Source organism: Canis lupus, chromosome 6 (assembly GCF_048164855.1).
Source record: "Canis lupus baileyi chromosome 6, mCanLup2.hap1, whole genome shotgun sequence".
Classification (NCBI taxonomy): Eukaryota; Metazoa; Chordata; class Mammalia; order Carnivora; family Canidae; genus Canis; species Canis lupus.
The window spans coordinates 56,025,686-56,053,097 of record NC_132843.1 but is presented as its reverse complement, the minus strand read 5'-3'; the positions used below and the strand labels follow the sequence as shown (position 1 = coordinate 56,053,097).

General features: G+C 37.9%; 3 protein-coding genes and 1 long non-coding RNA gene across 9 annotated transcripts in view; 2 read left to right on the top strand and 2 right to left on the bottom strand.

Annotated features, from left to right (window-relative positions):
• DARS2 (aspartyl-tRNA synthetase 2, mitochondrial) overlaps positions 1 to 550 on the bottom strand; it is a 28,779-nt gene extending 28,229 nt beyond the window's left edge. Inside the window, exon 1 of one of the 4 annotated variants that reach the window (XM_072830672.1) lies at positions 424 to 550. The gene's annotated coding sequence lies outside the window, so the exon portion shown is untranslated. Of the gene's footprint in view, positions 1 to 12; positions 393 to 423 lie in introns of those variants that run through there. The other 3 variants (XM_072830671.1, XM_072830669.1, XM_072830670.1) reach the window with 3 other exon arrangements.
• CENPL (centromere protein L) lies at positions 123 to 23,707 on the top strand. 3 transcript variants are annotated; one of them, XM_072830678.1, is made up of 6 exons: positions 123 to 1,067; positions 3,751 to 3,919; positions 4,815 to 4,982; positions 9,683 to 9,934; positions 13,081 to 13,623; positions 16,848 to 21,612. In XM_072830678.1, the coding sequence occupies exons 3-6, from the start codon at positions 4,818 to 4,820 to the stop codon at positions 16,917 to 16,919; spliced, it is 1,032 nt and encodes a 343-aa protein (XP_072686779.1). In that variant the 5' UTR covers positions 123 to 1,067; positions 3,751 to 3,919; positions 4,815 to 4,817; the 3' UTR covers positions 16,920 to 21,612. The 3 variants fall into 3 exon arrangements, with proteins under 3 accessions (XP_072686779.1, XP_072686780.1, XP_072686778.1); XM_072830679.1 differs by lacking the exons at positions 3,751 to 3,919; positions 16,848 to 21,612 and adding an exon at positions 23,623 to 23,707 and having other exon boundaries at positions 124 to 1,067; XM_072830677.1 differs by lacking the exon at positions 3,751 to 3,919 and having other exon boundaries at positions 126 to 1,067.
• The window catches only part of KLHL20 (kelch like family member 20), a 54,706-nt gene continuing 50,468 nt past the window's right edge, over positions 23,175 to 27,412 (bottom strand). Inside the window, exons 11-12 of the mRNA XM_072830675.1 lie at positions 27,201 to 27,307; positions 23,175 to 24,725 (exon numbers count right to left, since the gene is read on the bottom strand). Coding sequence (XP_072686776.1) covers positions 24,641 to 24,725; positions 27,201 to 27,307 — 192 coding nt within the window. The 3' untranslated portion in view covers positions 23,175 to 24,640. The remainder of the gene's footprint in view (positions 24,726 to 27,200; positions 27,308 to 27,412) is intronic.
• On the top strand, positions 23,756 to 27,412 carry LOC140635684 (uncharacterized). Its single transcript, XR_012033031.1, has 2 exons — positions 23,756 to 25,277; positions 26,581 to 27,412. It is a non-coding gene; the product is annotated as an uncharacterized lncRNA (long non-coding RNA).

Genomic DNA, 27,412 nt, shown 5'->3' with positions numbered 1-27,412 from the left:
CCTTTTTTCCACCTTCAGTGCATCAGTTTCCACTTCTAACCAACCGGACTGCGGCCGGAAGAGCCGCGAGCACCGCTGAGGCAGCAGGGCAGGGTGGGGCGCAGCGGCCACGCCCAGGCGGAAGGCGCCGCTCACCGAGCGCGCACCCCTCCCTCCCTTCCGCGCTTCCCCGAAAGCTCCCGCCGGCCGAACTGGCGAAACAGGAAGGAACTCTGTCTCAGGCCTCAAGCTTCCCTACCCCTGGCAGCCGGCCTCCGGTCTTCAGAAGGAGGAAGGCCAGTAAACCCCAAACCTTCTCCGGTCCAGGACCCACACCCAGATCGTCGCTAAGAACCAAGCGCTTCTCAGGCGGCCCCGGCGAGCGCCCAATTTAGGGTAAAGGCATCCAGCCAATCAGAGCAGGGCTGCCGCCACCATGCTTACTATGGGCGGAAATAGGAAGGACCGCTTCGCGCTGGTAGAAAAACCGCAGAAGACGGACACCGTGCGATTAGCCACGTTGACGATAACGGTTAGGTCGCTTGACCTCAATTAAAATGGCGACCGTAGTCGCTTCACTAACGCGTGAACGGTACCTGGGAGGCTTCCGGCGTCGGGCCGCAGAGCAAGACGGGAAACGATTTTAAACTGAGGCGGCGGCTGAGGAGGCTCGGTGGCCGTTCTCAAAGGCGGGGTGTCAGAGCTGGCCTTCCGAAGGGCTCCGGTGGAGAGGGGCGAGTTGTGACCCCCTGCCCCTTGCTCCTCCCCTCCTCAGGCAGAAGCCGACTCCGCAGGAGCGAGGGTCGCAGAGCAGGCGGTTGGTCGCGGAAAGGCCCCTCCCCGGGTGAAGTTGCGGGACGTCCGAAGACGCCGAGGTCTCCTTCCTGCGCGGTTTGTGTTCCTGGTGAACCCACTTCTTGTGGAGCGAGAGGGAATTTGGGAGAGCCAGCGGTTCCTCCGTTTTGGCGGCTTTTTTTTTTTTTTTTTAAACTTAAGGGGATTTTAGTATCAACCTCAAATTTAGGAACCAGATGAAGAATGATTCGTGAAGCCGGCATGGGCGACAGCGTCATCACGGCATTTTATTGGTAAGACGCTTTGTATTTGTCCAGGACTGGCGGTAAAGTTTATGTTGTGCTCTGTTGTGTGCTCGTCATCTTCGCAGCACTTGGGTGTTTAGGTGGCTGCACACTGCGTGCTTGGCACTGGGCCAACCATTGGCGGTGGGATGACACCATTATCGGTGACAATGTAGAAAAGTGAGTTAGGTCAGGGTCCCTTCCTTCAAGGATTCACCACAAGAAAAACAACTAACTTGTAACTATGTAGTATGAACTACAAGTGCGAGAGGAGCCGGTGGTGCTCCCTGGATACCGGCCAGCCTCTGAGGACGTGAAGCCCGCGGGATGAATTGTTTTAGTTCAGGGAGGAGAGCATTCTTGGTTGGCTGTAGGCTGAATTAAAAAGTCAGGGCACAGAAGCCAACCTGATAGGCACGAAGGGCAGTAGTAGGGTGATGACCAGTCCAGGGTAGGGAGCATCTATTTGGGTGTAGGGCAGTGGTTCTTAACCTTTTCAGAAATTCAGAAATACTGGGCCTTGCTTCATACCCCTCCACCACCAAATACACATGCATATGACATTTTGGATACAGCCTTAGAGGGTTGTTGGATTTTGGAAAGGTCATATGTGTATAGATCTTGGGCTAAGAACTCTTGAAGTAGAAAATGAACCTGGATAATCTCAAATAATGAGATCAGATAATGTAGCGCTATGAAACTAAGAGCAGTTCTGACTTCATCTAAAAGATGTATGGGAATTTTTTTTTTTTAAGATTTTATTTATTTATTCATGAATACATAGAGAGGAAAGAGACACGGGCAGCGGGGAAGCAGGCTCCATGCAGGGAGCCCGATGCGGGACTGGATCCCGGGACACCAGGATCACGCCATGGGCCAAGGGCAGGCACCAAACTGCTGAGCCACCTAGGGATCCCCAGATGTGTGGGAATTGTTAAGGGATCTCCAGCAACGTAATGACAGGATAGAAGTGGCGTCTATGGACCACTAGTTATGGACTGAGAAAGGGGGTTAAGACTGGGACATTAAAATAATGAGTCAAGACATATTTTTAACCTCATAATTATTGGGTAGGACAAAATCGCACATTTTTGAGTGCGGAGTAAGAGAGTAAAATAGATGTAAGTCACTTTCTAATCTTTCATGCATGGATTGGGATATTTCACATTACCATAATTGAATACTTAGGGGAAAGATTTTCCCAAAACCAACGGTCTCAGTGCTAATAGCCTTTTTCTCACCTAGATAGATTTTTAAATCTTTTTTGGAATTTGTAGCATTTCTCTTTTAAGGAGTCAAATTCAGCAGGGCATATTTTTGCCTTGAAATTGATCCCTATTGAAAGGCAATGTGAAAAAAGGAGTTAAGAGCACCTACTCTGGCATTATCTTGTCTGGGTTCAGTAAATGTATGACTTTGGCAAATTACTTCTTTTTCTTTTTGTCTAACTGGGAATATAACAAACGACCTCATGGGGTTTGAGTATTAAAGGAGACAATATTTGTAGGGGCTTGGATAAGAATCTGGCACCTGGTGAATACTTAATAAATGTCAGCAATTAATCCAAATTAAAATTTGAAAGAAACATTCTGTGTAGATGGGACTCATTAAAATTCTCCCCTCTCTTTGTTTTTTTAAGACCGAGCGCCAGTGAAGGGGTGGGTGTAGGGGAAAGAGAGAATCTCAAGCAGGCTCCATGCCCAGCCCATGGAGCCCCAACCTAGGGCTCGATTTTATGACCCTGAGATCATGACCTGAGCTGAAATCAAGAGTCAGACTCTGACTGAGCTACCCAGGGGCCATAAAACCTCCTTTTAAAGAGGTAATTCAGTATGCATTTAAAGGTAAAATGCTTTAAAGTAGCTGCTGCGTAAGTTGGTGGTGTATGATCTTGCTTGGGCATTATGTGAGCATTGCGATACATATTTATAAAGTTTTGTGCAAGATACAGGTGGTGTCCTACTTCGACATAATGAAATTTAAATACTCTATTAAATACAAGGTTTCGTTTTTTTTTAAAGATTATATTTATTTCTTGGAGAGAGAGAGAGTGTGCAAACACAAGTAGGGTAGGGGAGAAGCATAGGAAGAGGGAGAAGCAGACTCTGCTGAGCAGGAGAGTCCATGCAGGGCAATCTTGGACTCTAGTATCATGACCTGAATGGAAGACAGATGCTTTTTTTTTTTTATTTGTTTTTATTGAAGTTCGATTTGCCAACATATATATAGTGTAACACCCAGTGCTCATCCCATCAAGTGCCCTCCTCAGTGCCTGTCGTCACCCAGTTACCCCAACCCCCAGGCCACCTCCCCGTCTGCAACTCTTTGTTCATTTCCCAGAGTTAGGAGGGAAGACAGATGCTTTGCCTTTTTTTTTTTTTTTTTTTTAAAGATTTCATTTATTTATTCGAGAGAGAGAAAGAGAGAGAGGCAGAGGGAGAAACAGGGAGAAACATGCAGGGAGCCTGACATGGGACTCAGTGCCGGGTCTCCAGGATCAGGCCCTGGGCCCAAGGTGGTGCTAAACCGCTGAGCCACCCGGGCTGCCCGGAAGACAGATGCTCAACCCCGACTGAGCCACCCAGGCACCCCTGCAAGTTTCATTTGAAAAACTTTTTTCAAAGGGTAATTGTGCCAGTACTTGGGAGTAATTATTGTAACTTTTCTTTTTCTTTTTTTTTTTTTTTTTAAGGTTTTATTTATTTATTCAGGAGAGACACAGAGGGGCAGAGACACAGGCAGAGGGAGAAGCAGGCTCCATGCAGGGAGCCCGACGCGGGACTTGATCCTGGGTCTCCAGGATCACACCCTGGGCCGAAGGCGGCACTAAACCGCTGAGCCACCCGGGCTGCCCAATTATTGTAACTTTTAAATTGTAATTCCTTTCAATGAAAGTTATAATTTCAGAGTTCTATGAAATTTTTCTGTTCAATTAAACTGATACTTGTTAGGGGAAGTAGGCAGAGGGAGGATGGATTAAATGCGTGATGGGAGGGCACTTGTGATGAGCACTGAGTGTTATATGTAAGTAATGAACCACCGAACTATACTCATGAAACTAATATTACACTGTATGTTAACTAACTGGAATTTAAAGAAGAACTTAAAACTACCAAAAAACCCCAAAAAACAAACCCCAAACCCACCCCAATACTTGCTAACAAAGAACACTCAGCATTATATTAGGGTAATTATACAAGAGATATATAAAGCATGGTTTCAGTCAAAGTTTTTTAGTCTGGGGAAGAGATCTCATTCTATACACATACAGCCATGCCCCGATACACATTGCTTCTAGGAATGAGCTACTGATCCAGACAGAAGTGTATAAAATAGGTATTCTGGGGAAAAAAGATTAACAAAACCCTACTACTTGAAAGGAGATCAGATTCAAGCATGGTCCTAAAGGAGGTGGGATGGGAAAAGGATACTTCAGATAAGGAACATGATTGATAGGCAAAAACACGAAGACGAGAATATGGGCCAAAAAGAGTGATACTGACTAGATGATCAAGGAGAGCTACTTATCTAGGACAAGTAGGGTAAGGGCAAGCTGAATTATGAAAGATCTTAAATAACAGAAAAGTAGAATTTTTCTCATCACTGTAAAGTTTTTTGCCCAGGGTGACTAGTAATAAAGTGTCATTGCTGAAGAATGGATTACCAAATTCCTTTATAGTAAGGACAAGAACCAGTGAAACTGTGAGCATGAATTAACTTTTTAGTTAACTTTTAGTTTTATTTCTTTTTATGTAGACCATGGATTCTTATGAGTCAACTCATCAGCACATTGCATCCTCAAGGCTTAAAGATTACTTTATAGGTGCCACCCCTTTGCAGAAACGATTAGAATCAGTCAGGAAGCAGACTTCATTTGTCCCAACTCCACCTCGAAGGAAAATTCCTCAGTGTTCACAATTACAGGTATGCCTTTTATGTTCGTTCATGTTACTCAATAATTGAGAATATCTGTGAGCAAAACATTTTGATTTTTGTTACTTTTTAATAGTATTTTTAGTATCTTCTTAATCTCTCAGGTAATTAAATAAATGAGAAATAGCAAAAACAAGCAATTATTCACACTATCAATACCGCCCCTCTTATGTCCTTTAACTTCCATTAATCTGGAGCATTTCCACGGTATTTCTTTGTCTTTTATGACATTGATGTTTTGAAGAATGTAGTTTCCTCCCTTTTCCTTTTTATTTTTTATTTTTATTTTTTTAAAGATTTTATTTATTCATGAGAGACACACAGAGAGAGGCAGAGACACAGGCAGAGGGAGAAGCAGGCTCCATGCAGGGAGCCTGATGTGGGACTTGATCCTGGGTCTCCAGGATCACGCCCTGGGCTGAAGGCGGTGCTAAACCGCTGAGCCACCAGGGCTGCCCCCTTTTCCTTTTTAAATAGAATATTTTTAATTTTGTGTTTGTCTGATATTTCCTCATGGTTAGATTGATGTTATGTATTGGATGGAATATAGCATAGAGGCTATTGTGTTGTTCTTGGGGAATAACATCTGGTAGTACATAGGTGGTATCAATTTTGATTATCCTGTCAAGATGTTGCCCAGAGATTACTGTTTTATTCATCTCTGCATCTGATAAGCAGTCTGGGATACACTTTAGGATAATGTAAATATTCTGTTCCTCATCAGAATTTCCCCTAATACTTACTATCCATGGATAATTTTTGCCTGATTCTATCTTTATCATGATATTCACAGTATAATGATTTTCGAACTCCATTTGTTTCATATTTACTAGCCAGCCTTTGGGATTCTATTGTAAACCCTTCTTATTTCTCCACCATTTATCTATCTATCTTTTTAATTTAATTTAATTTTTTATTTATTTATGATAGTCACACAGAATGAGAGAGAGTCAGAGACACAGGCAGAGGGAGAAGCAGGCTCCATGCACCGGGAGCCCGACGTGGGATTCGATCCCGGGTCTCCAGGATCGCGCCCTGGGCCAAAGGCAGGCGCTAAACCGCTGCGCCACCCAGGGATCCCTCTATCTATCTATCTATCTATCTATCTATCTATCTATCTATCTATCCATCTATCAGATTTAATTTTTTTTTTTGTTTTTCAAATTTTTCTGAATCATTACTAAATTATTTTGGTGTTTATATTGTCTCAGATTTGTCTGCTGGCAATAGTCTCTGTTTCGATTATTCATAAACAACTCTGAAAGTTTATCAAATTAGTTATTTGTGATTTTACCAGAACTTGAAATAAAACCCTAGTCATGCAGATTTGACGTATGGTTTTATTTTTTAAATATTTATTTATTTATTTATTTATTTATTTATTTATTTATTTATTTTTAAACCTTTTTTTTTTAAATTTTTTATTTATTTATGATAGTCACACAGAGAGAGAGAGAGAGAGAGAGAGAGAGAAGCAGAGACATAGGCAGAGGGAGAAGCAGGCTCCATGCACTGGGAGCCTGATGTGGGATTCGATCCCAGGTCTCCAGGATCGTGCCCTGGGCCAGAGGCAGGCGCCAAACCGCTGCGCCACCCAGGGATCCCTAAATATTTATTTATTTATTTTAAAATTTTATTTATTCACGAGAGAGAGAAAGAGAGGCAGAGACACAGGCAGAGAGAGAAGGCTCCCTGCAGGAAGTCTGATGCGGAACTCAATCCCCGGACCTGGGATCATGCTCTGATTCCAAAGATGCTCAACCGTTAAGCCACCCAGGCATCCTTGATGTGTGGTTTTAGAAACATAGCAAGGAGACTGGCTGATCAGTCACCCATACTTCCCGGTCATCTTGTTTTCTTGTCAATATTTTGTGCCTTGTATCTTTTGAGATATGGAAAAATTTTTGTTTCTTTCTGAAAAGTTTCTTAGATTACTAGTGCTGGTAATGAAAGTGATAGTTCCTAACTATAAAACAGAACTTATATATAAATTAAAGAATAGAATGTCTATTTCCTTATCTTTATGATACAATTTTCCTGTATCCTTTGATCATAACTTTTTATACCAGTTTTGTAAAAGTTGCCATGAACACTCTAGTCAGAACAAATATTTATCAAATAGACAACTGTAATGAAAGTTCCAAAAGATAGTTGGAGCTGTAAGACTATGTCGTAAAGTATGGATTTTATAGAAAAATTCAATTCAGGATAAAAGTAGGAACCTGCACAGGGGTGTATGTGAAGCTCCTCAATAATGCCATGGGGCCAATATAGAGGAAGTGGTTTTTTTTTTTTTTTTTTGGATGGTGCTTGTGGTTCTAATAGGGCATGGGAAGAAAGATCCCAAGTATCTTTTTTTTAAATTTTTTTATTTTTTAAGATTTAATTTATTCATGACAGTCACAAGGAGAGAGAGGAAGAGACAAGCAGAGGGAAAAGCAGGGTCCTTGCAGGGAGCCTGATGCTGGACTTGATCCCCAGACCCCGGAATCACGCCCTGAGCCAAAGGCAGACACTCAACCACTGAGCCACCCAGGCATCCTCCAAGTATCTTTTTATTTAATCTGTCGATATTGACATTGTATCATAGAGTGTATTTACTGCCAAACATTTAAGAAAATTATCTAATTAAATCTAATCAAATTAGATGCTCCAGGAATAGTTACTATTTTCAAAATCTATAATTTTTAATTTCTAAAAGTAAAATATAAATGTTCATCCAATAAGTTTATTGAACAGCTGTTCTAGATGGCAATGTTCTAGATGTTAGAGATATAGTACTTAATAAAATAGACAAAATCCCTGTTCTCATCATACTCCTACTCTAGCAAGGAAGACAGTAAAAATCAGAAATATGTCATATAGTAAATGCTGTGAGGGAAAAAAAGCATGTTAAGGAAATATAAAGTGACAAAATTGGAGTGAGACAAAATTAGATAGGGTGGCTTGCTTGAGTGACATTTGGACAGATGTGAATGAAGGAAAGGAACATTCCATGTTCTTCATGTGGGAAGAGTATTCTGAGGTGAAGGTACTGCAAATGAAAAGGCTTGTTCAGGGATCTTCAGGGTCCTACAGGCTACTTTGGCTGCAGTGTAAAGATCAGGTATCTACTAGTAGATTTGTTTTTTGTTTGTTTTTTGTATATTTTTTTATTGGAGTTCAATTTGCCAACATATAGTATATCACCCAGTGCTCATCCCGTCAAATGCCCCCGTCAGTGCCCGTCACCCAGTCATCCCAACCCCCTGCCCACCTTCCCTTCCACTACCCCTTGTTCATTTCCCAGAGTTAGGAGTCTCATGTTCTGTCACCCTCTCTGATTTTTCCCACTCGTTTTCTCTCCTTTCCCCTATAATCCCTTTCACTATTTTTTATATTCTCCGTATGAGTGAAACCATATAATACTTGTCCTTCTCTGATTGAGTTACTTCACACTTCACTCAGCATAATACCCTCTAGTTCCATCCATGTTGAAGCAAATGATGGGTATTCGTTGTTTCTAATGGCTGAGTAATATTCCATTGTATATATAGACCACATCTTCTTTTTTTTTTTTTTTTATAGATTTTATTTATTTATTCATGACAGACACAGAGAGAGAGAGAGAGAGGCAGAGACACAGGCAGAGGGAGAAGCAGGCTCCTTGCAGGGATCCCGATGTGGGACTCGATCCCGGGTCTCCAGGATCACACCCCATGCTGAAGGCGGCACCAAACCGCTGAGCCACCGGGGCTGCCCCCACATCTTTTTTATCCATTCATCTTTTGATGGACACTGAGGCTCCTTCCACAGTTTCGCTATTGTGGACATTGCTGCTATAAACATTGGGGTGCAGGTTTCTCGGCTTTTCACTGCATCTGTATCTTTGAGGTAAATCCCCAGTAGTGCAATTGCTGGGTCGTAGGATAAGAGGGTTCCCCTTTCTCCACATCCTCTCCAACATTTGTTGTTTTCCGTCTTGTTAATTTTCACCATTCTCACTGGTGTGAGGTGGTATCTCATTGTGGTTTTGATTTGTATTTCTGTGATGGCAAGTGATGCAGAGCATTTTCTCATGTGCTTGTTGCCCATGTCTATGTCTTCTTTGGTGAAATTTCTGTTCGTGTCTTTTGCCCATTTCATGATTGGATTGTTTCTTTGCTGTTGAGTTTAATAAGTTCTTTATAGATCTTGGATACTAGCCCTTTATCTGATATGCCATTTGCAAATATCTTCTCCCATTCTGTAGGTTATCTTTTAGTTTTATTGACTGTTTCTTTTGCTGTGCAGAAGCTTTTTATCTTGATGAAGTCCCAGTAGTTCATTTTTGCTTTTGTTTCCCTTGCCTTCATAGATGTATCTTGCAAGAAATTGCCGTGGCCAAGTTCAAAAAGGGTGTTGCCTGTGTTCTCCTCTAGGATTTTGATGGATTCTTGTCTCACATTTAGATCTTTCATCCATTTCGAGTTTATCTTTGTGTATGGTATAAGAGAATGGTGTAGTTTTATTCTTCTGCATGTGGATGTCCAATTTTCCCAGCACCATTTATTGAAGAGACTGTCCTTTTTCCAGTGGATAGTCTTTCCTGCTTTGTCGAATATTGGTTGACCTAGTAGTAAATTTGTATTAAATATTTAAAATACCGTGATTAAGAATTAGGAAATATTAGTAAGTGAGAATTTAAACTTTTTTTTGTCTTTTTTCTGTAGGAAGATAATGATCCTCAAAAAGTTGCATTCCTTCTGCATAAACAATGGACTTTATATAGTTTAACTCCCCTATATAAATTCTCCTATACTAATCTCAAGGAGTATGCTAGTCTTCTGAGTGCATTTATTGCTGCTGAAAAGCAAAAAGGGCTTGCTGTGGAAGTGGGAGAAGACTTCAACATCAAAGTGACTTTCTCCACTCTCCTAGGAATGAAAGGAACACAAAGAGACCCTGAAGCATTTCTTGTCCAGGTATGTTACAGGGGAAAAGAATCTGCACTGGCTTGATTTAGAGATTGTGGTATTTAAATGGTATTTTCTTACCATTTAAAAAAATTTTTGTGCTTGTGATTTAGAATCTATTATATGTCTTGTTTGACCAAATTATAGTAATTAGATATGGCCAACTTAAAAAGCTTTTTTCCAATTACATTATAGTCATGTTTATTTTAGAAAACTTTGGAAATACATAAAAATACAAAGAAAATTGAATACAAAGGAAACAGTTTAACATTTTGGTATATATATGTTTGGCAATAGACAACCTGAGGAAGCTTCAATTTATTAAAGAAATTGAGTCAATACTTTCCAAAATAGAAAGCACCAGGCCCAGAGAGGTTCACTGGTGAATTCTGCCAAACATTTAAGGAAGAAATTGTTTCAATTCTCACCAGTCTTTTCAGAGTCTGGGGCCAGAGGGAACACTTCCTAACTTAATTCTGTGAGGCCAGCATTACCCAATACCAAAACTAGACCAAAAGGGGATCCCTGGGTGGCTCATTGGTTTGGTGCCTGCCTTCAGCCCAGGGCGTGATCCTGATGTCCCGAGATGGAGTCCCACATCAGGCTCCCTGCATGGAGCCTGCTTCTCCCTCTGCCTGTGTCTCTGCCTCTCGGTCTCTCATGAATAAATAAATAAGATCTTTAAAAAAACAAACTAAAAAAAACCACAAAAAAACAAAACTAGACAAAGATTATTAAATCTACAGATCAATATCTCTCATGAACATAGATATATCTGTCTGGCTATCTGGATCTACTAAAACTGAGATTGTATTGTGCATAGTTTTGCATATGGCCTTTTTAAAAAATAATAATGTTGTAGATAACTCCTCATGTCATTAAGAATGCTACATTTTTGTAAGTATATCTGTATAATTCTATGGACTAAATTTAAATTCTTAGAGGTGGATTTTAGCAAAAAAAAGATATATATGTATATATATTTATATGTATAACCTATTGTCATATAATGTAATATATCATGCCAAGTTACTCTTAGAATTGTAACATTCCTTTCTATGTGTAATATTTAAAAGTAATATGGACTATCTTTGGATTTATTAAGAAACTGGATTTATGCCTGGTACTTCTGTTTCTTCTGAGTGAACTTGTCTTAGTCATAAATTAAATCTGAAACAGTCAAAAAGGCCTAATTTTGTTTATTTGTATACATCAGGGGTCAGCAAACTGGCCTGTAGGCCAAATCTGTTTTTGTTTTTGTTGCTGTTTTTCTAAAGAAGATTTTATTGAAACAGTACTGCTTTCATTTGTTTACATATTGTCTATGGCTGCTTTTGTGTTACAACAGGAAATTTGCTACAGAGATCATAGGGCTTGCAAAGCCTAAAATATTTACTATCTGACTTTCACAGAAAAAATTTGCTATCCCCCGGTATAGATCATGGTATTGACAAGGATCTTCAAGATTCGTAGGATTAGGTTTAGCTGCATAAAACAGAAAGCCTAAATAACCGTGAATTAAATGTCTATCTTCAGGTTTAATAGATAGAAGCTTTTTTTTTTTTCTTTTTCAGTGGGTACTATGCCACCTCATTAAAAGGACAGTTTTATTGTGGAAGGAAAAACAGGTACTGGATAGACAATTAGCAGTCTTTGTCAAATGAAGGAGTTGATGCCCAGAGAAGTAATGTGATTTGCATGTCGACAGGCAGATATTCTTTTGAGGAATAAAAGTGACCACTTGAATTCTTAGTAGAGTGTCCTAATAGTTTCCAAATTAAATCTCATTTCTTCACAGAATTACAGGACCTTTAGGTTGTTAAAGTGTGATGGCTTTAAGGCTTTTGTGTCTCTTAAAAAATCTCTTGAACAAGAAGGAGAAATATGCTAAAACTAACAATTTAAATAATTATCTCTAAAGGGGTACGATAATGGGATGTGAACTTCACTGGTGAAACTTTAAAACTTCTGTGAATATCTGGGAGGTGTGTTTGTCATATGGTTTATAGATTTGAAGTTTAAGAGAGTAGTCAATCTGCTGGAGGACATAATCAAGATTTAAAAAAATCTGAATGGATTGGCGCAATGGGTCAAATTGAAAGAGATTAAAATAGGAATAAACCTACCATTTCTGTATATTAGGGGGAGATTTACCTTTTTTTCAAGATTTATTTATTTTAAAGAGCATACAAGCAAGGGGAGGGACAGAGGGAGGAGAGAATATCAAGCCGACTGCCCACTGAGCACAGAGCCTGATGTGGGGCTCATTCTCTGGACCCTGAGATCACGACCTGAGGCAAAATTAAGAGTTGGCTGCTTAATTGACTGAGCCACCCAGGTGCCCCAAGATTTACCTATTAACAGCAAAGATGAATAGGGATAATTTATGTAAAGCTGTCAACTAAAAATTAGAAAACTACTGCAATCTAAGATTTTATTAAGAGTAGTATAATCTAGGTTAAAGATGGTCATAGTCCTTTAATCAGATCTTTTTGAAGTAATTATATTCACTTATGAATGACTCCCGGGCAGAAGACTTTCAGAGTGATATATTGTATATGTCATAAGAGGAATGTTTGAAGAAACCGGAGATTTTGAACCTGAAGCATTACATATGATAGGGATAATCAAATATTTGAAGGGTTTTTCCTGTAGAAGAGAAATTAGATTTGATTTGTTTTACATGCACATAAGGAAAAAAACAGGACCTACAGGTGGAAACTGTGGACCTAACATATTAAAGAACATTTTTAAGTTGATAGAGCTGCTTTAGGAAATCCTGAATTCTTCCTTCATGGAAGGATTCAAGCACATTGAATTTGGTGACTTTTTACAGTACCTCCTCAAGTTGAGATTTTGAGATTCTTTTTTTCAGGATAGTATACTTGGTTATACCATATTGGCATTCCTTATTGCATTTTGGCTGCACCAAGATCTTGCCATATACCATGTCCTAATAAGACTATAAGGAGAAAGGTCAGTTAACTTGATAAACCCTAAAAATGATTAGGGAGATTATTCTTTTTTTCTTTTTTCTTTTTTTGGCAAGTAGCACAACATACGTTTCTATTTTTCAATGTACTAATTTTGAGAAGATGTAATTTAGGAGTAAATGTACTTTTGAACTTAATGAACCTTTTTTTTTTCCTTTGTAGATTCTGTCAAAATCTCAATTGCCGTCTGAGAACAGAGAACATAAAGTGTTGTGGACTGGTTGGTTCTGCTGTATATTTGGAGACAGTCTTCTGGAGACTGTTTCAGAAGATTTTACCTGTGTCCCCTTATTCCTTGCAAATGGAGCAGAGACGAATACAGCCATAGTAGGAACCTGGTTTCAGAAAACTTTTGATTGTTACTTCAGTCCCTTAGCAATCAATGCATTTAATCTTTCCTGGATGGCTGCTATGTGGACTGCATGCAAAATGGACCAGTATATGGCAGCTACTGAATTTCTTTGGTCTGTACCCTGTAGCCCTCAAAGTCTGGACATTTCTTATGCCATACATCCAGAGGATGCAAAAGCTTTGTGGGACAGTGTCCACAAAACACCTGGGGAAGTTACTCAGGAAGAAGTTGACCTATTCATGGACTGCCTATACTCACATTTCCATAGGCATTTCAAAATTCATTTATCAGCCACAAGGTTGGTCCGTGTTTCCACATCTGTAGCTTCAGCACATACTGATGGAAAAATAAAGGTTAGTTTGAACAAATCTAGTTATGTAATTTTTCCTTATTGTTACGTAGTTTTCAAAATGTATGGCATTTGTATTTTCCACATTGAGGAAGCACAATGGAATGCTAATTTGAGACAGTAGAGATATTTTATTATATACTTTATAAATGATTTACTAGAAAGTCTTCAGTCTCTACATACAGCTTTATAATACTATTTGCTGTGTGCTAGAGACTTTGGTAATAATAGGAATTATTTTGTAGTAACTTTGAAACTAAAAATTGTTTTGTTAAACTTTGAAATAATTACTGGAGCAACAGAGGATTTTGTGTGTTAGAAAATTATAGCCAGAAGTATATATGTTAGGCTTTTTTCTGGCTCCTGGGAAAGAAAGAATTAACATTTTTTACTCATTATCAAGTACTTGCTAGAGGAAGTATCAAATAAACTGAGAGTAGGCACCTAAATATAATAAAATATATTAATATATTTAAAATGTATTAAAGTATAGCCACAATAAACATGCAGTGAATATTGGTCTTATCACTGTGCTAGGAGTTTAATTCACCTTAATTTTAATCTTTAGAGCAACGCTGTGGGTAGGTGTTTTTATTCACATTTTTATTTTTAAAGTTTATTTTTATTTTATTTTTAAAAATCATTAAAAGATTTCATTTATTTATTCATGAGAGGCACAGAGAGACAGAGGCAGGGACATAGGCAGAGGGAGAGGCAGGCTCCCCTCAGGGAGCCCGATGCGGGACTCGATCCATGAACAACAGGATCAGGCCCTGACCTGAGCTGAAAGCAGAGCTTAACCGCTGAGCCATCCAGGGGTCCCTATCCACATTATTTTTATTATTTTTTATTTTATTTTATTTCTTTTTCCACATTATTTTTAAACAAGGATACAGACCAAGATAGGTGAACCTTAATTAAGACCCCTTAATTGAGAAGGAGTCAATATTTGGACGCTTATCTCTTAGGTTCCAAAAATCTCATACTCTATAAGCGCTATATTAGTGTTTTCAAACTGAAAGTCATAATGCAGTAGTAAGTTGGAAAATAATTTTGAGGGACACTGGGTGGCTCAGTGGTTGAGCATCTGCCTTCGGTTGAGGGAGTAATCCCAGGATCCAGGATCAAGTCCCACATCGGACTTCCTGTGAGGAGCCTGCTTCTCCCTCTGCTTGTGTCTCTGCCTCTCTGTCTGTCTCTCATGAATAAATAAATCTTTTAAAAAAAATAATTTTTATGGGAAGAGACCAGCTTTTAAAAAATGAAAGAAATATAATAGAAAATATAAAAATGAGTGTATACATGTGCTTGTACTGGGTCATGATGTTAAACTTATTTCTTTGGTTTGTAGTAAAACATTTGAAAGATTATACTATACTTTGTTTCTTTGATATTATAAAGGAAAAAAATTCCATTTTAGCACTTTAGAATTCAGTGTTTATGAAGTCCTTATATATTTTATTTTATTTTTATTTTTTATTTTTAAAGATTTTTTTTTTTTTTTTAAATTTTTTTTTTATTTATTTATGATAGGCACACAGTGAGAGAGAGAGAGGCAGAGACACAGGCAGAGGGAGAAGCAGGCTCCATGCACCGGGAGCCCGATGTGGGATTCGATCCCGGGTCTCCAGGATCGCGCCCTGGGCCAAAGGCAGGCGCCAAACCGCTGCGCCACCCAGGGATCCCCCTATTTTTAAAGATTTTTATTTATTCATGAGACACACACACACACACACACACACACACACACACACACAGGTAGCGGGAGAAGCAGGCTCCATGCAAGCAGCCTGATGTGGGACTTGATCCTGGATCCAGGGATCATGCCCTGAGCCCAAGGCAGACGCTCAACTGCTGAGCCACCCAGGTGTCCCAGTCCTTGTATATTTTAAAATTTTGTTTTCATATGCTCTATTAGTAAGCTACATTTAAAAACTGCTATATATGTGTCTTAGGAATATGAAAGTGGTTCTTAAACACATTCATTTTATCTCATTCTACATCTAAGAGCCTCTTTTTTTTTTAAATTTTATTTATTTTAGAGGTAGAGTGAGCGAAGGGGAGGTGGGGGGAAGAGCAAAGGGAGAGGGACAAGCAGACTCCCTGCTGAGTGTGGAGCCTGATGTGGGGCTTGGTTTGGGGGGTTGATCCCATGACCCTGAGATCATGACCTGAGCCAAAATCAAGTCAGTTGCTTAACCGACTGAATCACCCAGGCGCCCCACTAAGAACCTCTCTTAATGATGTGAGATGGTAACTGACTCTTAGCTTCACACAATGCTATGATGAGAGCTAACATTTTAAAATTTATTTTTATTTTTTATTATTTTTTAAAAGTATCTTTTTTTTTTTTTTTTTTTAAAGATTTTATTCATTTATTTAACAGAGAGAACAAGAGAGCACAAGCAGGGGGAGCGGCAGAGGAAGAGGGAGAAGCAGGCTACCAGATATGGGGCTTGATCCTAGGACTCTGGATCATGACCTGAGCCAAAGGCAGATATTTAACCAACTGAGGCACCCAGATATTCAAACATTTAAACTTTTTTTTTTGATAGCTAACATTCATTAAGCACTAATCGTGCAAGGCATTATTAAGCTTTTTGTATATACCGTCTCATTTAGTTTTTCACAACAATCTATTTATATAGGTTGTAAAGAGGAAACTAGCACAGGGGATAAGTAGGTTCCCCGAGATCACATAGCTACTAAGTGGAGTTTGAATTTGAAACCAGTCATTTGACTCAAAAGCTTATGCTTTTAACTGCAACAGTGTACTGCCTCTCTAAAGTTTGGAATTAGTGTATTAACCAGATTTCTGCCATCTGCTTAGTTTCTATAAGATACTTTTGGAATCATAAGTTCCTTTGAGAAGAAGGAAGCTCTGGAACCTCTTTCTAGATAACGTACATACTCAAATTGTATATAAATCCAAGGGATTCAGGGATTCCCTTTCTCCCCTTACTCCTTATGCAGATAGTCCATCCACAAAGTCAGGATAAATAAGAACTTTAATTATTTCTAAGTACTATTGACTAACAGTTGTATATTTATTAAAGTTAGTAGTCTTCATTAAATAAAATCTATTTGAGAGCATCAGTGGTTTGGGTTCATCTTAGCTTGCAGATAGGGAATTTAAAATAAGCCCAGAGTTTATCAAATATCACACTGCTTTGTTATAATTCTAATTTTAAGTGTTTATTTTTTTTGTGTGTGTGTGTTTTTTTTCAGATTCTGTGTCATAAATACCTTATTGGAGTCTTGGCATACTTGACAGAACTGGCAATTTTTCAAATTGATTAAAGTCTTGTGGGTACTATAAATGATGGATTATATACTTTTTTCTCACTGATTATTTGCCTAATTGCTATACGGAGGGGGCCTGCAGGAGAAATATGCATCTGTGTCTGCATCTGTTTTCCTCTCGGTGCCTTTGGGATTGCCCAGATTGAATTCAGGAAGGATCTAGAAGAACAAAGAAGGTGGTAGCGAATGAATCACAGCCAAGTGCTTGATAATAGTCATGCTGATCTGGGATGCCAGTCTCTAGAAAATGCTGAGTTATTTTCTTGACCATGTTTCTAAAAAAATATGTAATGTTTTTTATATCAAAATTTTAGGATTCAAATAAGTAATCTCTAATATTGAGTATTTCTGATTTGGGTCTTTAAAACCTTCAGTTCCTTTTAAGCATTTGAGAGTTGGATCCTGAGAGAATTTCTGTCTTCTAAAGACATTTTCCTAGATTTCACTGTAGAGAGTTGGCAATCAAAATCTTCTCCAGAGGAAACCAGAGATTAATATACACTTCTTAAAGCCACTGATATGCTTCTGTTTTTAATACTTTTCAATTATTGTTGCAATGTTGAATTAAATATTCACTTTTAAAATGAAGCAGTGTGTTTATCAGTGTCATGGTGACAGATCTTTAAATGTCTCAGGAATAATAAATTGTAGGCTTTGTCTCTAGCACAAATGTTACAAGCCAACAATTATTTGGAATCCTACAAATAGTGGAGTTGAAAGGCACCTGTGAGCCTTTTTTGAGGGCAGAAATTATCTTTTACTTTCATATCCCTGATTTTGCTTTAACACAGTGCTTGGTAAATAACTTCAGATTAAGTGAATGCATTTTAACCAACTCTTCCATTTTATAGATGCAAACTATGAGATTGAGCAATTTAGGAGACTTGCCCAAGATGTTATATCTAAATTTCTTCTTTTAATTTATTGAGAATAGGGAGATTTTGTTTTACTTTAGAAACGATGTTTTTAAAAACCTGTCCAAAAGGAAATAACTTTCATAGACTTTCATTCTAAAAAAAAGTTTTTCTTGTTTTTTTAAAGATTTTATTTATTTATTCATGAGAGACACAGAGAGGCAGAGACATAGGCAGAGGGAGAAGCAAGCTTCCTGTGGGGAGCCTGATGTGGGACTCGGTCTCAGACCCTGGGATCATGACCTGAACCAAAGGCAGACGCTCAACCATTGAGCCACCCAGGCATCCCAGTAGACTGTCATTCTAAAAGTTTAACTTCTGGAATGGGGTATTATTTTACATATACCACGAATAGCAGAGAGAGTGGAAAAAGCAAGGGCTTTGGAGTCACACAGTCATTCATTTAACTGATATTAAGCTCTTACAGTGTATTTAGAATTGTATTGAGTAACAGGGACATCTATGATGAAGACAAAGATCCTTATGTGGAATTATATTCTAGTGGAGGGAGGCAATAAAGAAAATAAGGCAGTACATTATGGAAAGGGGTGACTTTATACAGTATCAAAGAAGGTCTCTCAGAGGAAGTGACATTTGAGCTGAGTCCTGAATGATGATAGCTATATGAAGATGCATGGAAGGGTATGGTAGGCAGGTGAAATGATAAGATCACAGGCCTTGACATCGGTAAGAACTTGGCTTATTTGAGGAATAAAGGAAGTCTGTGTGGCTGGAGCATAGTGAGTAAGGGTGGAGTAGTATTAGATGAAATTGAAGAGATTATGTAGCAGAGACTTACTCCATTGGTTATGTCTCCCAGTTTTTGACTGGGCATGTGGCTGTCCAGAATAAAGACCTTTACAGGCCTTTCTCAGAGCTAGGTATAGTCCTATGACTAAGTTCTGACCCATGGCCTCTGAATGGAAGGGTCATGTAGAGCTTCCAGGAATCTTCCTTAAAAAGTAGGCATGTACCCTTTGCCTTTTTCTTACTCTTCTTCCATCTTTTCTGCTTGAAACACATGTAATGACTAGCCATTCTTTTTGGTCATGGGGATGCAGGTCAGGTCATAGGGGTGGTAGAGCATGGTCTGGAAGGAGTTTGTGCCTTGAGTATTTCTTGAAGCTGAACCTCATTGCCACCCTTGGGTGGTCTTCCTCTAGACTTATGTATCAAAGAAGTAACCTTTCTTTTTTTTTTTTTTTTTTTTGAGAGGGAGGCATATAGGGGCAGAGAGAGAGAATCTTAAGCAGACTGCACCTCCAGCATGGAGCCTGACATGGGTTTGCTCTCACAACCCTGAGATCATGACCTGAGCTGAAATCAAGGATTAGTGCTTAACTGACTAAGCCACCCAGGTGTCCCAGAGAAGTACTTTTTCATTTTGTGTAAGCTATTGTTATTTTGTTATTAGTCAAACCTAATCCTGATAGAAGGAGGCAGGATCTACATCATCTAAGTTTTTGTCAATGCTGTAAAAAGACTGAATTTTATTCTAAATGGAGTGGGAAGCCATTGAAGTTTTAAGCAGGAGAGTAATACTACCTAATCTGTATTTCTTAAGATATAAGGGAGAATGAGTTATAGGTGGACAAGAGTGAAAGGGAAACAGTTAAAAGATTGTTAGAAATGGTACAACCTCTCTGGAGAAATTAGCAATATCTAGCAAAATTATGTAGGATTTACCCTTTGACCAGCAATCCCACTTCTAGCATTCTATTTCCAAAACTCACCAGCAAAGTAGAAATGAAGTTGTATAAGGCTATCTATTGCAATAGTATTTGTAGTAGCAAGACAAAAAAATCGAAATGCCTATCAAAGGGGGATTGCTTGAATAAATGATGGTGTTTGCTGTACAGTGAATTACCTGTATGTAACTAAAAAAGGTTTGAGAAAGATGTCTAATACTGCCATGAAGTGATCTTGATCTCTAAGATACGTTGTTGAGAGAGCAACATGTGGACAGTGTATCTATAGTGTGCTATCTTTTATGGAAGGAATGGGTGAAATATGAGCATGTGTATTTCTTTATGCTTCCAAAAAACAATGGGAGGATAAGCCAAAAACTAATAAAAGTGGTTACTAATTTGGGGGAAGAAAGGAACTGGGTACAGGGGACAGGAATGAAAGTTAATACTTATGTCCCTGTTTACAGTTTGTTATGTAAGCGTTTTATATAATTACAAAACAAAATTGGATCAAAAAGAAAAAGCAATCCTTCAAAATTGAAAACATAAAACTGCAAGTTCATATGATAATCACTCAAGGGATTATTTTTAGTATCTTTAAATCCTAGTATTTTGACTGTACATTGTCAGCTTTATCTTAGGAAAAGAAGAGTGGCAAAGGAATGTACGTTGTATTTACATTGTTATTGGTATTCCTTGTTATTGGTATTATTGTTTTACCATCGTTTGTAATAAGATAAAGCTTAAAACAATGTTATGAATCAAGAGTTGGAGCATAAGAGAAAAGCTACACAATTATAAAGCTAAGTAGATACTAGGTGCTGTATGTTGGCAAATTGAATTTAAATTTAAAAATGTAAAAAAGTAAAAATAAAATAACGCTAAGTAGAAACAATGTAATGTTAAATTTGAATTGGACGGATCCCTGGGTGGTGCAGCGGTTGGCGCCTGCCTTTGGCCCAGGGCGTGATCCTGGAGACCCGGGATCGAATCCCACGTCGGGCTCCCTGCATGGAGCCTGCTTCTCCCTCTGCCTGTGTCTCTGCCTCTCTGTCTCTCTCTGTGTGACTATCATGAATAAATAAATAAAATCTTTAAAAAAAAAATTTGAATTGGAAATAGAGTGAACTGATTTATTTTCAAAATGTAAAAGTTTTTAATTTTGATGGAAGTCCAGTTTATCAATTATTTTCTTTTATTTCTTATGCCTTTGATATTATGTCTAAGAAATCATTGCTTAATCTGAGGTCCCAAAGAGTTAATACTCTTATGTTTTTCTAAGGATCTTATAATTTTAGTTTTAAATCTAGGTCTGTAATCCATTTTGAGTTTTTTATATATGGGATGAGGTAAGCATCCAAATCCATCTTTTTGGATATGGATATTCATTTATTCTAGTACCATTTATTGAAAAGACCGTTTTCCCCTGTCACCTTTCTTAAAAATCAGTTGGCAGTAGATGTTTATTTTTGGACTCTTAATTCTGTTTCATTGATGTCAGTTCCTATGCCAATACCACACTGTCTTGATTACTGTAGCTTTGTGGTGCATTTTGAAATTGGGGAGTGTGAGTCTTCTAGCCTTTCCTTTTTTTCCAAGATTGTTTTGGTTATTATGGGTCTTTTACATTTTTAAATAATTTTATTTCAAAATTTCCTTCAACAGTGTTTTATAGTTTTCAGCATACAAATATTGCACTTTTTGGGTTAAATTTATTCCTAAGTATTTATTTCATGGTATTGAGGATGGAAAGAAATTTTTTCAAAATAAGTGAAAGTTACTTTATTTTGGATAGGTAAGTAGCCAGGGAATTTCAGAGTAGAGTTACATGACCATCCATCCTAGATAGAGACAGTAAAATTTTACGTTTTCTGTTTTTGAAGATACACCTTTCAAAAATATGCTTGCACTTTTATACTTTTGGGATTGCTTTCTTAATTTCATTTTTGGATTGTTTGTTGTGAGTATATATTGCTCTTATATCGTGTGATCTTGGCAAACTTGTTTATCCTAGTAGTTTTTTCAGTGAATTCCTTAGGATTTTCTGAAAAGACTCATTATCGTTTGTGAATAAAGAGTTTTACTTAATTTCAGTCTGGATGCCTTTTATTTCTTTTTCCTGCCAAATTGCCTTGGCTAGAATCTCTACCACAGTGACAGAAGTAGTGAGAATGTAGTTTTATATTGTTCCTGATCTTAGTGGGAAAGCATATTTCACTCTTAAATATGATGTTAGCTGTAGGTTTTTTCATATATGCCCTTGGTCAGGTTAAAGCAATTCTCAATTTGTTGGTAGTTTTTATTCACGGATATTGGATATTATCAAATTATTTTCCTGCACCTATTCATGATTTTTTACTTAAAACTACACATTTCAGGGATGGTTGGGTGTCTCAGTGGTTGAGCAACTGCCTTTGGCTCAGGGCATCATCCCCGGGTCCTGGGATCAAGTGCCACATCAGGCTGCCTGCGGGGAGTCTGCCTATGTCTCTGCCCCTCTCTGTTTCTCATGAATAAATAAAATCTTAAAAAAAAAACAAAAAACCCACCACAAAACTACATATTTTACTCTGTTTTGGTTCCTCATATGAGGAACTTAGAAGTAGCCACTGTGTCCTAATGAGTAAAAAGTTGAAGAGATTGAAAAAATCAACAAATCTTGGATCCATAAAGGGAGGACACAGGGTAAACTGTTCTCCAGGTTAGAGAATAGCACAGAGAACAGTGAATAAGTTTGAATCAGGGGATGTGGATTTGAGGTTCAGTTCCTACCATGTCCTTTTAACTTTCTAAGCTTCAGTTGTTTATAAAATGAAGAGGACTGCCAACTCAACCCAACTCTGAGCTCACTTCCTAGTTGTAGAAATCACTATGCAAATGATATTTTTACAGCAATGACATTTACATAATATGTACATTTTACCCAATAATACAACTTGACCACTTCAGTGGAAGAACAAAGTATAAGCCCTTAGGCTCCAATGAACTCTTTGGCCAGTATTATAGTTCCTGGGTCTCTGCTCTTGAATGACTGCCATATGAATTGCTACTATTGGAAAGTTTAATACTTACTGGAAGTCTAATCTCTAGAACTTTGTTCCTGTTCTCATTCCTTTCCTTTTCTTAAAAATATACGCAATAATAAAATCTTGGGAAGTGAATTTTGTCTTAAAGACTGACTTAATGATGCAGTACTATAAGGATCTCATAAAGTGTTTATACTTTTTTTAATGTTACATACCAGATTTACTTAGAGTCTGTTAGTATATTTAATCCCAGGCCATGTTTTAAGTGGAGGTGAAGTTGCAGTGTGGCACAGAAAGAGAAATGGAGTGGGATTTCGGGGCACTGATTTTTAATGTTGGTCCTATCATTGACTGTATTTACTCTTACCAAGGACATCCTTGGTTTTCAGTCTTAGAGAAATAGATGGGTTTGGATCAGATGAGTATTAAGAGTCCTTCTAGCTCAAAATTGTTATGATTCTAAGTGCTACACCAGAAAATAAGTTTAGAGGTTAGGAAATATAATACTATTGTATAAAATATATAATAAAAGTTCATAATTCTAGCTGGCAATCCTTTATTCCTTCATGTTGAAAGTACTTACAATGTTAAACTAAATAGCAAAGACACAAACACTAAAAAACATTAACCAAAGTTTTTTTTTTATGGTAAATACTACCTTTATTTAAAAAAGTTATACATGCTAGAAAAAAGCATAAATGATACATGTAAACAACTGTTTACCAAATACTTATTTTTTTCCTTGTAAAGGTGCAAATGATCTTTAAATGTAAACACAAAAGTTGCCAAACATTTTTGTAGTAAGGGGGAGGGAAGAGAAAGTTATTCCTTTTGGTTGTGGTTAAAGTCTTATTCAAAGATTTTCCAGCAAAATACATTGAAAATTGGTCTATGAACACAATGACAAAACTGACCACTGAGGTTTGTATCATTTTCTCCTTAAAAATTTTAACTTTTCACCAGAAAGTGCAATTTGAGAGTAACAGTGGCTTTATAGAGTGAGGATAATGATATGTTTGTATAAAAGAACCAAGATTTTACTAATAAAATGCCTCAATTTTACACTCGTTAGCGTGTACTATTACATGAACTGCAGAATTCATTCTCTTGGAGGCTGTGATTACAGGTAAGCCTCAGCTTCAGCAGGCCTGAGCAAGTGTAAATTGCATAACAGTATTCACTGGGCGGGGGGGGGGGCGGGGGGAGAAGGCATTTCTCCCTGCTGGTCCTTAGTAGCAATAAGGAAACAAAAAGGTAAGTTGTTTGAGTCGATATTTTTGAACATAAACTTTTGCAGAGTAGCACATGATTCTATTGGAGGATTCTCAAGACAGCATAGAAGAATGGTATACTGTTTTTATAGAGGCACTGAGCAGAGCTCTAGAGCTAGCAGAAATTCTATGAAAATACTATGAAAAAAGACTTTATAGTGGAAAACAAGTTCATATGGAAGGAAACAAGATGCAAACTTGCACTGATGAAAACGTTAGTGTCTGAGTCCTGGTTTTATCTAACATTCCTTTTGAATTGTACTATTTAAAATGAGTGTTTCCTTTTTTTTGTTTGTTTTTTAGATTTTCAAGTCTTCTGGTGCTTAGTGCAAGCATGATGGCTAAATAATACATTTTACATACCCTATCTTTGTCACTGATAGTTCTTGTAGGTAGTGGAGTCATGTGGATGGAGTGCTTAGAAATAACAATTAGATCATGTATAGCCCTTCTCCCTTTATTAGTATTTTCAAACTTAACATCTTAAAAATAAACTTTCTGCTTGGATTTTTTATCTTTTTTTTCTTTTCCTTTTTTAGTGGGAAGAAGGCTAAATCCAAAGCAAAACAAAATGACAAAAAAAACAACAAAAAACCCATGATAAATTAAAACCAAAAATAAATATTCTGCATGGAATTGAAAACTTTTGTGCAAAGGTGGCATCTTGCAGCTGAAGTACTTTCATTGTATTTGTATTTCCATATGTTGAGGCACCGGCAAAGAATAATTTGTTCTAATGTTTTCTTGAGCTATACAAAGCTCCAAAGTCAAAGCTCTCCAGAACACAGTGGAGCATGTACATGACTGTCTTCTAGGTGATCACCATATATGGGATTCACAATGTGTCATTTTAATAACTCCTACACCACCCCCGAGGCGACGGTAATTCATCCCACCATATAACCTGCAAAGAAAGAAACAAAATCAGATTCCAAAGCGCAAAAAGCACTGTTTCTTCTATAACTTAGATGTTAATTAAGCACGTGTTTCCTATCATAATATTTTTAGCTTCATACATCTCTTCCAAAGATTAGGACCTGGAATTGAGCACTGGCAAGTAGCAGAATTATTTCACACATTGGCTGAAAAGGTCTCATTTATAGGTTACTGTTTTAAGAATAAGAGAGTGTCATTCCCACATTTTGCATCACAACTTTATAACTTCACACCTAAATTGACTTCTAACAATTACACAGAACCATATATTCTACATTTTTGTGTCTAGTTTTGACCACGGCTATCTTATTTTCCTACTCACATTTCCCTCTGCCTAAATATCGATAATTTATTTTTATCCTTTTGCCTTATATGTATTCTCACAAACCTCCTCCTTTATGGAACAAACCTGGATATGAGTAAGTAAACTCAGCATCTAGTTTGTGACCTGTGAACAAGATCATCTTCAAAGCTAAAGATTTCCATGGAAAAGAATATTAGATCCTCTGTCAGCTGTAAGGTAAAACTGGCTTTAAGTTTGGGATATATAACTATAACAATTTAGATAGTAATCTCTTAACAGATGATCCTTAAGAATTTCATAAATATTACTCGGTCACATATTACTAATTCTACTTAGTGACAGTTACTGAGAAATAGGTCCTTATGTAGGATCGTAGTGATTAAGTAGCAGAAGTAAATCTGGCAATCTTCCCAAATTCCCATTAAACATCGAAAGCTGAATATGCAAGAAAATATGCCACAAGTGGGAGGCTCCTTTTCAGGAAAACTTCCCATTGTCTCTCCCTTACCTCTATTAGGTTTTGCTAAAATGTGACCTTGACAGTTAGGCCTTCCTAGGTCACATTTTAAAAGGAAGCTCCTCCCTGGACATCCTCACACCTCTCTGCTCTTTACCACAGTACTTCTATCCCTGACGTGGTACTGTTAGTCTCCTTCCTAGAATGTCCGATCAAGGAGGGCAGGGAATTTAGTTTTTGTTCACTGTGGTATCTCTGATGTCTAGAACACTTAGTAAATCTTTACTTAGTGAACAAGGTTGTGAAAATGTAATCTAGTAGAAGCCAAAAGTGTCCAATGTCTGACTTCTAGTCTGACTTTAGTATTGTGACTTGGTAGTCATACAGAGCCATGAGCCAAAGGCAGAATCCAAAGAACACCATTTAAACATCTGTTAAAGTGTGGCTTTCCCAGACATGAAGACTGTATTTTTTTTTAAAGATTGTATTATTAGAAAGAGAGAGAGAGAGCATGAGCCAGGGGAGGGGGGTGGTAAAGAGGGGAGAGACTCCCCACCAAGTGTGGAGCCTGACATGGAGGCTTAATCCCAGGACCCCAAGATCATGACCTGGGCCAGCCAGCCAGGTCAGGTGCCTCCACTTACTTATTTTTAGAGATTTCTTTATTTGATATATATATATATAAAGAGCATGAGCATGGAGAGGGGGTCCTGGGGGAGGGAAAAGCAGACTCCCCACTGAGCAGGGAGCCCAAGGCATAGCTCGATCCCAGGACCCTGAGATCATGACCTGAGCAAAGGCAGATGCTTGACTGACAGAGCCATCCAGGTGCCTCAGTTTTTGAATACTTAAATGCATGAGTAACATGATTTATGTGAATTTATAAGAACCACTTAAGCACTTAGGAAAGATTTGTTAAGATTGTTAAGACAAGAATTTAAAAGCAAAGTAAAATTAAACCTATAAATATAGTTTAACATAGTTAAGCCTCTTAAATGAGAGGTAGATTTCTTCCTAGAAGTGACTGTTAAAATTTAGTAGACTTTTTTTCTCTTTCTTTAGGTAGGCTCCCTGCCCAGCATGGAGCCCAATGAGGAGCTTGAACTCACAACCCTGAGATCAAGACCTGAGCTGAGACCAAGCAAGAATAGGATGCTTAACCAACTTGGACTTTAAAAGAGAAAATAATATATTTAAATACATTTTAAAAACTCAAGGAAAACAATGATTTTAAAATGAAATAAACTATTATTAAAAAAAAAGTATCTACAATTTTTTTTTCCTGTGCATAAAGCTGCCACTAAGAACATCATAAATTGTGACAGATTAGAAGCAAGAAATCTAAGTTCTAATTCTATGACTAACTTGCTTCATTTTATTTCTCAGTGCCTTACTTTCCTCAGCTGAACATGATGAGGCTAGAAAGGAAATTATTTTTTTCTGCTTGCCATCTCTATTATAAAACCGAACAGTTACCAAAGAGAAGATGTAAAATGTCAGCCACTTTAGAGCAAAGAATTCAAAATAAGCCATCAAATATGGGTAACTTGGAGCTCTCTTACGAGTATTGCAAAAGCACTTCTCAATGTATGACCATCCCAATTTTTAAGGTCATGGGCTACCTTATTCCCATGATTTTCAAGTCAGCAGTGAGGTGATCTGCAATGTAGCTTAAAGGTTACCTCCATGTATTGGCGTCAGGATCAAAAACTTCAATGGTCTTCAAGTACGTTGTGCCATCAAAGCCTCCTACAGCCATGAGCTGTCCGTTCACTACTGCAAGGCCAACCTACAGGACCAAAACACAGTGGCCACTGAAGAAGCCAGAGGATCACTGGGAAAATTTTAACTAGTTTCTAGATAAATCTTTTTAATAAAAGATAATTCTTTATGA

Excerpts from the sequence above, each read along its gene's own strand:
- CENPL (XM_072830678.1), top strand. The coding sequence starts at position 4,818 with ATGGATTCTTATGAGTCAACTCATCAGCACATTGCATCCTCAAGGCTT. Across the intron at positions 9,935-13,080 it reads CTGAAGCATTTCTTGTCCAG|ATTCTGTCAAAATCTCAATT; the intron begins GTATGTTACAGG and ends TTTCCTTTGTAG. Across the intron at positions 13,624-16,847 it reads ATACTGATGGAAAAATAAAG|ATTCTGTGTCATAAATACCT; the intron begins GTTAGTTTGAAC and ends GTTTTTTTTCAG.